Source organism: Arabidopsis lyrata, assembly GCF_000004255.2.
Source record: "Arabidopsis lyrata subsp. lyrata unplaced genomic scaffold ARALYscaffold_9, whole genome shotgun sequence".
NCBI classification, from domain to species: domain Eukaryota; kingdom Viridiplantae; phylum Streptophyta; class Magnoliopsida; order Brassicales; family Brassicaceae; genus Arabidopsis; species Arabidopsis lyrata.
The window spans coordinates 241,222-256,321 of record NW_003302547.1 but is presented as its reverse complement, the minus strand read 5'-3'; the positions used below and the strand labels follow the sequence as shown (position 1 = coordinate 256,321).

The 15,100-nt window shown below is 33.9% G+C and overlaps 1 protein-coding gene across 1 annotated transcript; it reads right to left on the bottom strand.

Annotated features, from left to right (window-relative positions):
• Positions 1-5,852: 5,852 nt before the first annotated feature.
• Positions 5,853-12,326, bottom strand: LOC9299209 (potassium transporter 5). Its single transcript, XM_002863087.2, has 9 exons — positions 11,914-12,326; positions 11,439-11,522; positions 11,134-11,356; positions 8,663-8,911; positions 8,330-8,368; positions 7,968-8,228; positions 7,812-7,864; positions 7,483-7,597; positions 5,853-7,317 (listed from the first exon to the last, which is right to left on the bottom strand). Exons 1-9 carry the CDS (start codon positions 11,980-11,982, stop codon positions 6,059-6,061), a joined length of 2,352 nt encoding a protein of 783 aa, XP_002863133.1. The 5' UTR covers positions 11,983-12,326; the 3' UTR covers positions 5,853-6,058.
• Positions 12,327-15,100: the final 2,774 nt, after the last annotated feature.

The window sequence follows — 15,100 nt, the reverse complement described above, 5'->3', positions numbered from 1 at the left end:
GCTGCATGCATCCAGTTTTATATTGTTGGAAATCACACAATAAAATTAAGTAGGGATCTAAGTCACATTTCAATATGTTGCGTACATTGTTTAAGAAAATTTTTTGAGCATGTGGGATAATTCAAGACTTATAGAAGAAGTTATCTCTTAAAAGAAGAAGCTTCTAGACAGTGGCGGATCTAGAGATATATTTAGCTTGGAGCACCATTTGGTTGTTTTAGTTTTACCAAAATATTACATATATTACTTGTTATCAAAATATAAAATCTGTGATGAAACATAAATAAATATTTTAGATATATAAATACACATATAATATCTTAATAAGTAAATGAATAAAAATCAAAATAAATTTAAATTTGACAGCTAAATAAGGAAGTTGGAGGCTTGGAGCTAAGTGTTTAATTACATTAATGTTTGTAGTGGAAAAAGAAGAAGATAAAGTCAAAAAAATAATGGCAATTGCCTAAACTCGTACCTAGGCATGTGGCAAGGCTGAGAGTACTCAACCAATAGTGCTGAATAATTATTATTGAACACTTATACAAACTAAACATTAGAAAAGTAGCATGGGGCACGTGCCCCACAGGTCCGCCCCTGCTTCTAGAGATAAGTAAGGATATTTACAAATATGTTTTAGATAATGATAAAGTATCTAGATAGAGTTTGTGTTTTACCTAATCCTAATAGATTTGGGAGATGTCCAAGTTCTATATAATACAAGGGTCCATGGAAGGATGTTCCATGAGACTTAGAGAGAAGAGATTTAGTTTAGTGAGAGTTTCTAAATCTAATAAAGAAGTGTTGTTCTTTATATTCTAAGTTCTAGCAATCATAACTTTGAATTGGTATCAGAGCTTGAAGGAGAAGTACCGATCGAAGACGACGATCAAAGCTTCACGTATCCAAGATGGGAGACGTGGAACCTTCAACAAGAACAAAAGACATTGGAGCCCCAACGATCCAATGCCCTATGTTAACAACAACAAACTATACAGTTTGGGCGATGAGGATGAAGATCTTGTTAAGAGTAAGCGAAGTATGGGACACCATAGAACCAGGATCAACGGACAGAAAGAAGAACGATGTAGCGACAGCTCTTCTATTTCAATCAATCCCCGAGAGCCTCATCCTACAAATTGGAGAACAAGGTACGGCGAAGTTGGTGTGGGCTGCGATCAAATCTCGTCACCAGGGAGCAGACCGTGTTAAAGTGGCGAGACTCCAAACCCTAATGACACAACTCGATCGGTTGAAGATGGAAGACACCGACTCGGTTGATGACTTTGCGGGAAAGATTTCGGGAATAGCTTCCCAATCTGCTTCTCTCGGAAATACAATTGACGAATCAAAGTTGGTGAAGAAGTTCTTGACAAGTCTCCCTAGAGGCAAATTCATACAAATTATAGCTTCTCTTGAGCAAGTCCTAGACTTAGAAACAACGGGATTTGAAGACATAGTAGGGAGGATAAAAGCTTACGACGAGCGTATAAGGGATGAGACTCAAGGAGAGGATCAAAGTAAACTCTTCTTTTCAAACAATAGCCACGGAGGCTACGGCGGAAACAGAGGAGGTTATGGAAACAGAGGAGGACGAGGTTTTGGTAGGGGCAGAGGAAGCTTTAGTAGAGGTAGGGGTCGAGGGAGATTCAATAGCCAAGATCAAGGAGCAGCGGCTGCAGAAGAAAAACCAAAACCAAAAAGAGATTGTTCCAAGGTAATATGTTGGAGATGTGACAAAGCGGGCCACTTTGCATTGACATGTCCCGAGAAACAAATGCAAAACCAAGAAGCTAACCTAAACGAGACACAAGAAGCCGATGCCTTATATGTCCATGAAGTCGTATTCCTTAACGAAGATAAGGTAATCCCTAAGAACTATGATACTAATAACAACTCGAGTATTTGGTATTTAGATACCGGTGCAAGTAACCACATGTCGGGAAACAAAGATTTCTTCTCAAACCTAGATGAGAACGTAAAAGGTAAAGTGAGGTTTGGCGATGGCTCTTGTGTGAATATCAGTGGCAAAGGAACGATTGTCTTTATGTGCAAGACCGGAGAGAAAAGAGCTCTCAAAGACATCTATCTCATACCCGAGCTAAAACACAACATATTGAGTCTTGGACAAGCAACTGAAGGTGGGTGCGAAGTACACATGAAAGAAGACGTGTTAACACTAAGTGATCCATGTGGAAAGTTGCTTGTAAGAGTCACAAGATCTCCAAACCGACTCTACAAAACCCCGATGAAAATAAGCAGTCCAATGTGTCTACTTTTACGTGATGATGAAGAAACATGGAAGTGGCACTCAAGACTTGGACATGTGAGCTTTGGTGTCATGAATAATATGGTACAAAAGGAGATGGTCGAAGGAATGCCACGAAGTCTACATGAAAGAGTGTGTGTGACGTGTGCTTAGCCGGAAAACAAACAAGAAATTCATTCCCGATAAAAACAAGCTTCCGTGCGGCACAAGCATTGGAACTAGTTCATGGCGACTTATGCGGGCCAATCTCACCACCAACACCAGCTAACAACCGGTATGTATTCATCTTAATTGATGATTTTTCTAGGTACATGTGGACCATGTTGCTAAAGGAAAAGAGTGAGGCGTTCGATCGGTTTAAAAAGTTTAAAGAAGTTGTGGAGACACAAACCGGGTCAACCGTGAAAACTTTTCGCACCGATAGAGGAGGAGAGTTTACCTCTGCTCAATTCACTTCCTTTTGTGAAGAAAAAGGAATAACAAGACATCTTACTGCTCCTTACACACCACAACAAAATGGTGTAGTTGAAAGAAGAAACCGGACATTAATGGAGATGACAAGAAGCTTACTTAAGGCAATGAGGATTCCGAATCACTTATGGGGAGAAGTTGTTCGTCATTCAACTTACCTCATTAATCGAGTTCCTACTAAGGCTTTGAAGGGTCAAACGCCTTACGAGTGCTTCACGTTCAAGAAACCGAACATAGAACATTTGAGAGTCTTTGGTTGTATGGCCTACGCTAAAATCAATGGACCACATCTTAAGAAGCTAGATGAAAGGTCAAGGAGCGTGGTCAATCTTGGAAACGAGCCGGGTTCTAAAGCCTATAGACTCTATGACCCGGTCTCAAGGAAAGTAATTGTTAGTAGAGACATGGTCTTCGATGAAAAGAAAGCTTGGAACTGGTCGTCTACAACAAGTGAATCCAATGGTGAACCAGGTATGTTTAAACTCACTCGTGGAGGTATTATAGATAATGGAGATGGATATGGGGATGTTCAAGCCAATGAAAACCATAATCCGGATCAAGATCCTATAAACCAAGACGAGGAAGAAGAGGTAGAAGAAGAGGAACATGTTGACAATGCCGTGAATCAAGGAGCAGAGAATCAACAAGTAGTGACTAGATATGGCCGGACGGTAAGACAACCTAGCTACCTTGATGATTATGTGTTGCTTGCAGAACAAGAAAGTGGTAGGTTACTACTTACGGTAGACGGAGAACCCGAAAATTACTTTGAAGCTGAACATCAAAAGGAATGGATTGATGCAATGCAAGCCGAGTTGGATTCAATTCTCAAGAACAAGACATGGGAACTCGTTGATAAACCGGTTGATGTTAAACCTATTGGTCTTAAGTGGATTTATAAGATCAAGAAGAAAGCGGATGGCTCGGTGAATAAATACAAGGCAAGGCTTGTAGCTAAAGGCTATGTACAACAACAAGGCATAGATTTTGATGAAGTGTTTGCTCCGGTGGCACGTCTTGAAACTATACGCCTTCTCATAGCCTTAGCAGCAACAAATGGTTGGGAGATTCACCACCTAGACGTGAAAACTGCATTCTTAAACGGAGACTTAAAGGAGTTAGTCTACGTAACTCAACCGGAAGGTTTTGTGAAGAAAGGTGAGGAAGATCGAGTGTATCGACTTTACAAGGCTCTATACGGCTTACGACAAGCTCCTAGAGCATGGAATGTAAAACTCGACCAAGTCTTAAGAGAGATGGGCTTCAACAAGTGTATCAAGGAACCGACAGTATATCGGAAGAACGACAAGAAGGACGTCTTGATTGTGGCTATCTACGTGGATGATTTGTTTGTGACGGGAACCACACTTAAGGTCATCAACAAATTCAAAGAAGATATGTCAAAGAAATTCGAGATGTCGGACCTAGGGAAGTTAACGTATTATCTTGGCATAGAAGTGATTCAAGGAGTGGATGGGATAAAGATAAAGCAAGAAAGATACGCTCAAGGAATTCTTATTGATGCTAAGATGGAATCGTGTAACTTGACTCATACACCAATGCATCCAAGTCAAAAGATCAACAAGTTGGAAGAAGAACCAGAGATTGATGCAACCGAGTATAGACGAACCATTGGTTGTCTTATGTACCTCCTACACACAAGACCAGATCTCTCCTTTGCTGTTGGAGTTCTAAGCCGGTATATCCAAAGTCCAAGAAATTCTCATGGGATTGCGGTCAAGCATATATTAAGGTATGTAAGAGGAACAACAAACTTTGGTTTGTTTTTCAAGAGAGACGGGTCAAGGAGGATCACCGGATATAGTGATAGTAGTCACAATGTTGATATTGACGACGGAAGAAGCACCTCGGGACACGTTTTCTACTTTGGTTCATCACCGATTACTTGGACATCGCAAAAGCAACCTAAGGTCGCATTGTCCTCATGCGAAGCGGAATTCATGGCAGCTACGGAAGCCGCGAAACAAGCTATATGGCTTAAAGAATTGTTGAGTGAGATACTAAGCGTTGAAGGCGAGAATGTCTTACTAAGGATTGACAATAAATCGGCTATAGCTTTGACCAAGAATCCGGTGTTTCATGAGAGAAGTAAGCACATACTTTCGAAGTATCATTTTATTCGGGAATGTGTGGAAGACGGACAAATCGAAGTTGAGCATGTACCCGGAGAGATCCAAAAGGCGGACATTCTTACCAAGCCATTTGGAAGATTCAAGTTCAAGGAAATGCGGGACCTAATCGGTGTTGAAGAGATCAAGACTCCCAAAATTCAAGTTGGAATTAAGGGGGAGAATGTTGGATAATTCAAGACTTATAGAAGAAGTTATCTCTTAGAAGAAGAAGCTTCTAGAGATAAGTAAGGATATTCACAAATATGTTTTAGATAATGAAAATGTATCTAGATAGAGTTTGTGTTTTACCTAATCCTAATAGACTTGGGAGATGTCCAAGTTCTATATAATACAAGGGTCCATGGAAAGATGTTCCATGAGACTTAGAGAGAAGAAATTTAGTTTTGTGAGAGTTTCTAAATCTAATAAAGAAGTGTTGTTCTTTATATTCTAAGTTCTACCAATCATAACTTTGAGAGCATGTACTTTTTTTTTCTTTTCGAAGTGATATCATTTGATTTTGAGTTAAAATAACCCTAAATTGAGTCATAGGAAGTAATCTAAACATTGGGGAAGTATGTTTAGTTAGATCTGCAGTATTATGCCCGCAATATATTGTTACATACTCCGGATATGCAACATTTAATTTGGCAAAATTGGGGCAGTGAACTATAGTGAAGTAAACACCAAAAATATTATCCATAAATTCAGAATAATACTATATCAAAAGTAAAATGACATTTTAATATACAAATAGCATGAACTAATCCACACATTACTAATTCTTTTTGAGTTAGAGGCGCATGAAATTTAGCATGTTAATAAAAAACTATAAAAAGTAAATTCAAATTTTTTGACTTAAATTTTATAGTTGATCTAGTTGTAGTTCCGATAACCAATCCTACATATTTGTTCTGGTATAATTTCGAATTTCACATTTCTAGTTCATTTCTACTTCTTGTCTGTGTGGGTTTGGCGCCTTCAGTAACTTTTAATTTTCAATAAAATAGACAAAATAACAATCACAGGAAAAAAGATAATAATAAGTTACACATTTACCAAAATTAAATGAAAACAAGCAAACAAAAACATGGATACACTTTATTTAGGTTAATAGAGTGATTTTAAACCATGGACACGTATGAAACACAAAGACACTCAAACACAAAAGACGAAATAGAGAGTCTTATAACTCATAAGTCATGCCAACCTTAAGAAGCTTTGACCTGGGAATCGCAAGTGCTTTGTCTCCTTCCCGACAATTTTTCTTCAAGAAATTGTAAGCATGGTTCACTATAAACTTTTTAAACAAAGAAGACTCTTTCTTTGCCGTTATCTCCGTCTCTCCCATTAGATAAACAATTCCTCTCTCTCTCGCTTTATCCAACAACTCCGTTTGATCCTCCACAGATTGCACGTGGACGACCCTTCCCGACCTAATCTTGTCCGACAAAGATGAATGCGCGGACCCGATCCGCCCCGATGAAGGAACAGAATTAGACGAAGGCACAAGTGTTGTCTCAGCATTTGATTCCTCTTCTTTCTCCGTCTCGTCCACATCTCCTCCTGTGGACATGAAGTGCTCGTGATGGATGAATTCCTTTAAGGAATGAACAAACTGACGCTCAAACTCATCAGGCTCTTCAATGTCTTCCTTGTAACCATACCTCACAACACACCTAAACATCCCGGAATCCTTTGGCCCCACGTAACGGAAAAAGAACCGCTCTGATGATGTCACTCGGTTCACGGGAAGTGTCTTGATCGATATCAAGACAAAAACCGAGTGGACTGACGTAAGATTCGAGATATAATGAGAGAACAATGGAGTTATACCGTGAACAAGCTCCGTGTAGAACAGACCAATCCCTGGAACCCGGTTTATGTCAGGACTTGTAGCCATGTGTATAGCGTTTTCAGGAGAAATCTTCTCCCTCAGCTCGTACTGGTACTTGAGAACGTGAACATATTGCCAGATCGCCATCATCGCCATCAAAAAGACCGTTATCGCTAGCGGTAGATACCCACCATTTGTGAACTTGTACATGACCGACGATAAGTACAACATCTCTATGGAGCCAAATACTATCAAGAACATCGCGATCCACACTATATTGGTCTTCCAGATAAACAGCATTATGAGAGTTACCATAAAGGTAGTGATAACCATAACCGTTACGACAGCGATCCCATAAGCATGACCAATCTTCTCAGTGGTTCTGAAGGCAAGGGTAACAGCAATGCAAGCAAGCATGAGCAAGTAGTTGATCTCGGGGATGTAGACTTGTCCCTCGTACTTAGCCGAGGTATGAACCACTTTCACTCGTGGGAAACAACCCATACGTAGAGACTGCGAGATGATTGAGAAGGCTCCTGATATCATAGCTTGGCTCGCGATGATAGATGCTGCCACCGCCACCACAAATGTTGGCCAGTATATTGGATCTGTTATATCGTTAGAAATTGCACATTAAAAACTCGTATAGGGGTCTAACATAGTATGAAGAATATTATATCCATTTTTCAATGATTTTGATATGGATAGTTATTAACAACATTCACATAGATATTGTTTAAATTTTTCGAATGTATCATTTGGATTAAACTGACCTGGGATTGAGTCGTAGAAAGTATTTGAAACGTTCGAAGTATGTTTAGTAAGGTACGCAGCCTGCCCGCAATATATTGTTACTAGAGCCGGATATGCCACACATGAGAAACTAATCTGTTACATTTTTTTTTTGACAAAATTGAGTCAGTGAATTAAACACCAAAAGCAGTACCATTTTGTTAATTAGGAATATTCCACTTTGGAAATTGGAATATATATGAACAAATCTAGTCATTGCTAATATAATTGGAGGCCAATAAAACTTAACACGGTTTAATGTCTTTTCCATTTTATTTGGATAGTTAGGGAATATAAAAAAAAAAATCACCTGTACAGCTCGAACACTGAAATGACCTAGATCAGCAAACATGGCTTCCGTCCCTAATTCAACAAATTACGTACATTTCAATCATTAGAAAGTAAATTTCATATGTTATGATCACATTCACATATAAAACATATGAGCAATTTAATGGACTCTTACCAGTGATGCAGAGGAAAACACCTCCGAGGGAAATCCAACCATCCCTACCAGCTCTTCTAAAGTAGTAAATAATGTAGAGTGGATTAAGTGCCTTTAAGACGGTAATGTCATGCTTGAACAGATTAAAGAGACCGATTCCGATCAGGAATGTGAACCATACGAGGATGATTGGAGCGAATGAGAATCCAACTTTATCGGTTCCAAACCGTTGAAATGCGAATAGAACAATCAAGATTGCAACCGAAACACCCACCACCGTGTCTACACATTTAACGATCAAATGCCATTGGGTCACATTTAATTACGTTACATTTTTGCATATATCAGAATACTAAACGAAAAGATGAATGTGTTGAGTTTACCTTGGCCAAGAGATTTGATGCCACTTACTGCTGAAAGTACTGGATCAAATAAAACAAATAAAAAACGCATGAAATTTGTTAGTTCAAATGTTATATATACATTAATACATATGATCCAAGAGAAGAAGTTTACTTGGGATTAGAATATATATTAAATCCTCGTATATATATTTCTTGCATATGTATATCATTATCTCATTAAAAATTGTTAGGTCCATCCTATGTATAAATATATATAGACGTTTTGGTCAGAAGATTACTACACAAGCTTACTTTTGAACCAAACCTATCATAGTATTTGGAGCCAAGTTCCATTTTTTCATAGCTATGTACCTGATATGGAAGGAGTAAGGATTCCATCGCCAATGACCATGGAAGTACCCATAATAGTGACAAGGAAGAGTATAATCTTAGCGAATTTGGAGTTCTCGAGCTTCTCTTTGATCATTTGAGCTCTTCTAAGCTGTGTGGTTGGAAGTTCAAGTGCATAGTTTGAGAGCTCTCTGTCTTCTGGTTCTTGGTTTGGGATTAATCCCATTTTTGCATACCGACATATCAATGAGTACAATGCAAATGTTCCTCCTGCGTGAATATACGTAAATTTTCTAATTATCTTAAGAATAATTACAAAATTCAATTCTTATTGTTTTACCCAGATTTTTTAATATTAAAATATTATAAAAAAGTTTTAAAGAATGATCTAAAAGTTCAGCCACCGTACGCACCGCCATAGGCATCGCAAAGCATTTTTTTAAGAATTTATTTAAAAAAAAAACATTTTGTAGGAGGCATTTAAAAAATAATTATAAAAATGGCATTCCTCAAAAATTCTCCTAACACATAATATGTTATTTATTGGGATAATGAGTTTTATTGGTTTATTTATTAACCAAATTGGAAAATATAGGTCTTAGAAGCTCTTCTCCAATTATCATCAGATCAATCTCATAGTTCTAATTTTTCATATATATATATTAAAAATTACACTTTATTAAAAATATATAAATTGAGAATTTTGTTGAATAAATAAAATTATCTTCTAAACTTTAAACAGAATGTAAATATATATATATATATATATATATATATATATATATATATATATACATACAGATATAATTTATTCAAAATACATCATTTGAACTTTGATATTTTAAATCACAGAAACAACCTAATATGAGGTTCAAATTTCAAAGTAACAAAAGCTATGTTTACATACTTCTATTATATATTTCAGTGTTAGTTATCAATATATATATATATATATATATATTATAGAATGTTGTAAAATATCCTATCTAAACATAGAACTATTAACATATCGCACTAAATAATTTTTGAAATATTCAGTAATTGTTTACAAACAAAATTTTACAAACAAAATAAATGAATCTTAATTTACTCATATGGTTCGGTATGTATAAATTCGTCATGTTAATATATCGATAAAATTCCTTCCGTTTCAAAATATAAGATGTTTTAGTTAAAAATATACAGACTTAAAAATATTTATTTGATGAAAAAATTATTTATTTTAAAAATTTAACCAATCATGAAAATAACTGCACAATTTAAATAATTATAAAATATTATACTCCTTCTGTTTCATATTATAGAATGTTTTAGGCATTTTACTTTGTTTCACTATATAGGATGTTTTAGAAAAACAGTTCAAGTTTCTATGTAAAAAATTAAATTTGTATAATTTTGTGACTATTTAGATTCTGTAGGAAAGCATATCATTGGCCAAATTATTTTTAACTATTTATTAAATTATGTTTTAATATAAAATATCTGAAAACTAAAAGAATTAATTAATTTCTTAAACTTTGTGCTTTTAGACAAAACATCCTATATTTTGAAACAGATGGAATATTAAAAAGTTTCTCTAAAACCTCTTTTTTTTTTTTGTTAAAATTCTCTAAAACCTCTTCTATTACGAAACGGAGGAAATATCTTTTATGCCTAGTTCATAATATAAATATCGAAGCAAAGTTTTGAAATAATCAAACCGACGTTATCACGAACATTTAATTTTTTTTTAACCTATGGGTATAATTAAAAATATACTATGTGAATGAGTGAATCCATATGTAAAAATAAGTCAACGTAACTCGTACGAACTCTTGACTTTTGAGGATATGCGAAAAAGACCAAGAAGAAGACATTTAAGGACTCGGGTTACTTGGAATCAAGACTTGTTTTTAAGTTTATTGGATCGCGTGAATCGCGTGAATCGCGTCACGTAAAATGGTCAACAGGCGACATTGTACCAATTGTTCTTCGGCAGGACGTGCGTCACAAAATAAAGAAGTCAACAGTAATAATTAGGGTTATATTAATGTAGCTATACCAAGCAAAAAAAAAAAAGATGATGCTTTGATTCTTGACTAAATCATCACAGATGTACTAAATTCTATAATGTGGATCCTATAAAAGCGCGACCATGTGTATTATTTTGTAGCTTTAAGTTATAACATTATTATAACATACTAGATTTTGTGAAATTTTAGTTTAAAATCTCTTTTATTAATATAAATTTTTGAGCATAAAATATAATCATTAAAATTCAAAAGATAAATATTTGAGTATAAATATAATAATTCAAATTTTAAAAGATAAATTTATATAGACACGAAATTTATTTTACGAAACGATATACAATATATATATTGTCGATGAGAATGATTATTTGACAAAAAATGGTTCGATATAGATCACTTATTTCCTTGATTTGTCATAGAAATCTTAGTGCGACATTTGTAATAAACTATTAACAGTCTAGAAAGCGAAAAAAAGAATACCTTCACCGTTGTCGTTAGCCTGAAGAACAATGAAGACATATTTGACGAGTGCGACAAGAGTAATAGTGTAGATAATGAGCGAGAGAACGCCAATAACATCATCTTTGTCATTGATGCCTTGAGTGAAAGTACTTGCGTACACATACAACGGCGATGTCCCGATGTCTCCATACACAACTCCTAGGCTCTGAAATGCCAAACTCATCGTCGTTCTCCAGCTCATCTATTTCATATATCAATTTACTTTCACCATATTTATATTCATGATCATCTTCTTATCAAACACAAAAGATTTAGATAAATACCAATGAAGGACGCCCGGTATTGATTGGAGTTTGTCCGGCCTCTATGGTAAAAGAATCAGGCCGAAATAGTTTTCCCCATGATTTCTGATAAATAACAAAATAGTTTTTAACAATAAAAACGTTTTGAGAAATATAGTTTTGATGACTATATAAACAAAATAATTTGTACAAATATATGGTTGAGATTTGATAAAAATAAGTTATGTTATATATGTTCTGATTTTTTCTTTGTAGCAATAAAATAAATTATGTTTTTCGATAGATATGAAATTTGATAGACACCTAATAGATATGAAATTTGATAGGCACCTAGACGACCGGTGTAACTCGACCAGATGTTTCTGAATTCTAACTATATAAGAGGATTAACTTAAACACATGTATATATACTTAGATATGCACAAGTTTTAGAAGTAGTTAGAATTGGAGAAAGATGAGAGATGATGATATCTAAAAACCTGAAATAAAATCATACCTTTTTTCCATTCAACTTGTTCTCATGGTTATTAACTTCACCATCTATTTGAGGTTCCTCACCATCCATGTTTTTGTTTGTTTTTTTCTTTTGTGTTGTGATATTGTGACAATTGAGAGAGATGGGCTAATTATGAGATGTGTTTTAACTGTTCCTTTTCCAGTGGCATTTATAGACGTAATAGTAAGCTGACTTTGTGTTTAAACAAACAGCTAAAAATCTCCATCAGTCTGTAGAAATAGAGTTATTTAATGTGTGGTAGGGACACGTCTCAAACACGCATTGCCGGCTGTTGAAACTCTTAAAATATTTAAATCTACATTAAATTTTAATGCAAAATGTTTTGGGAAATGAACTAGCTAAAGAGTCGGAATATTCCCTTGTGGTTAGTACGTACAACACCTTCCGAATCTTTTTGTAGTACGTACAAGGTACAGCACCTTCCGAATCTTTATTCCGAATCGTGGTTGCAATTTCAATTGCTATTAAGTGTTTTGAACGATTCGTTTACCAATTAAAAATAGGTGTATTTGTGAAAATTTTACGACTGGTTGACCAAGAAACGTAACATCGGTTAAACTCAAAATTACCCAAATAAATGTCATATATAATTATTAAAAATATATTATTACGATAAAATATAAAAAAGTTGAACATGATTAATAATGAAAAACATAAATAGATAAATAGAGTACTAAATAATTATTCAAAAATTAAACAAATAAATTTTATAATGAAACACAAATAATTATTTATAGGAGATAAAAAAATAGAGAATGTTTAGTAATTGAGAATTAAGTTGAATATATAGGTTTTGATATATATAAAATTTTATATATCGTTTATGTATTTTTTTTTTTTTGAACCATCTGCTATTGCCTGCAACCTTAACATTTTGGAAAAAAAAGCTCTTGAAATTTAGCGATAACAACCGCAAACACTCACAAACACTTCGTTTTTTGGGTGGTTGCGTAAAAACTAATCAAGTCCTAAATATGTAAAATTCAAGAAGTTTACGTGTGTATGTGAACGGCTACATGTCTTGGTCATACGGTGTGGGTTCTATCAACCGTACTTAGGTGACCATTCAACCAATTAGATGAGTTTGTGTACATTTCCTATTTTTATTTATTTATTATAAAAAACATAATGTAAGATGTATGAGACAGTTCAGTACCCAACTAAGGTGTCTTTACTTACCTTTTTAATTCAAAAGAATAGATAAAAGATCGTATAATTTAAATTTACTGACCAGTATAATTGTATTTGAGAAAAAAAAAAAAAAGAAATTATGTGGGTTCAACTTACTTTTAATCTCCTTATTTTGTACTAATGGTTCCATTAGTTTCATCGATTTTGTACTAACTAATCTTATTCTATTTGCGCTAATGCTTCGTTTGTTTTAGCATCGTCTATTTTACTGTCTCCTGGGGATCGTCAGTCTTAAAACATCTCTATCAACTCTTTTGAGTCAATGGCCCCTCACCAATTGTATTGTTGCCTTCTAATTTATCTATATAGAAATACGTATTATTGAGGGTTATTTATGTATTGGCATTACTAAAGGTTAAACTTGTATATTTATTTCTTGTCAGCTTTGCTAATTCAATGGCTTGTTACCAAATATATTCCCTTTCTCTACATAATTGTTTTCAACGGTACTATCTTCTATATTTAAGTTCTTAGAGAATATATTGACAAGCTTACATTATTGGAATAGAATACAATTTTAGAAATTTTCAAACTAATAATGTTATTGGAATATTTGACACATTATGTTGCAATTGCAAACCACAAAATAAGATATCGCATTATTTATCATTGATAGCCTTTTTTCTCTAAGTCTTCAATATTTAATTTTTGTAATCAAATCAATAATGGAGATACATTAATCTTACCAAAAAAAATAATGGAGATAAATTAGAATATGAGCGTTGACTTATCTAATTCTGTCTCTCTTTATTATTTCAAACGAAAAACATCAAATTTTGACATAGTGCTTGAAACTTTCAAGTTCGAAAGCGAAATAAGGAAAATACATACATATAGTTCACAATGCCCATCATTTAGCAGTGTTTTGTCGATGCATAGCATATGATTTTTCTCACGAAGCCATTACATTAGCCTACTGAAAGAACTGCCTTGGGTCAGTGACATGACCGGTTAAAGCCGAGACTGCAACGGTGTAAGAAGAAGCTACGTATATATGCCCTTCTTTGTGTCCCATCCGACCAGGGAAGTTCCTTTTCGTTATTGATACATACACCTGTACCAAACATTTTAAACACGTCTATGTTAGTCTCACTACAAATAAACCTCCACGTTTACCATATATCATAGATAGGATTTTTCAATGATTTAAGTAAAAGACTTAATTTTAATAAACTTTCATAATGTAGGCCTTTCTCTGGGTTGAATCGAATCTTATATTTGGTAATTAATCCTTACTAATCATAATACTAAAATCGAAACTTATATTTGGTAACTAACACTAGACACATTCTCTACATATCGAATTTAAAATTGGCTAAACCAAGAGATGTACAATTTTTTACAATATTCCATAATAACTATATTATTAACATGTGTAAAACAAGGTTCAAAGGTCTGAATTTTTTGTGTATTTACTTCTCAACAAGTTACAATATGTATAGCTGAGTACACATAACATATATACAGTAAAACCTCTATAAATTATTAATACTCGTTAAATTAATAATTTCTATAACTTAATAAATTCTTCCAGTCCCGAGTAGGGACAATTGTTTAAAATGACACAAATCGATAAATTAATAAGATAATATTTTTTTTTGAAAATCCTATGTAAATATAAGGTCCCATCAATACTATAAATTAATAATTGTATAAACTTATCTATATATATATATATATATATATATATATATTACTCTATTCATATTTCAAAGGTTCAAAGGTCTGAATTTTTTGTGTATTTTACATATACAAAAAATATTACTCTATTCATATTATATATATATATATATATATATTATGTAAAATATTCTGTGAAATATGAATAGAGTAATATTTTTTTCTTAAATTTGTATTAATTCTTGGTAGAGTTCAATTCTAATATTTGAATATATATATATATATATATGTACATATTGTTTATTTTTACTACATCTTAAAAAAATTTGTGTTATTTTCTAAGCTTAGTAATTTA

Coding starts and splice junctions, on each gene's coding strand:
- LOC9299209 (XM_002863087.2), bottom strand. CDS start 11,982: ATGGATGGTGAGGAACCTCAAATAGATGGTGAAGTTAATAACCATGAG. Junction 8,912..11,133: donor GGCTAACGACAACGGTGAAG/GTATTCTTTTTT, acceptor ATATTCACGCAG/GAGGAACATTTGCATTGTAC. Junction 8,229..8,329: donor CATCAAATCTCTTGGCCAAG/GTAAACTCAACA, acceptor TTAAATGTGTAG/ACACGGTGGTGGGTGTTTCG.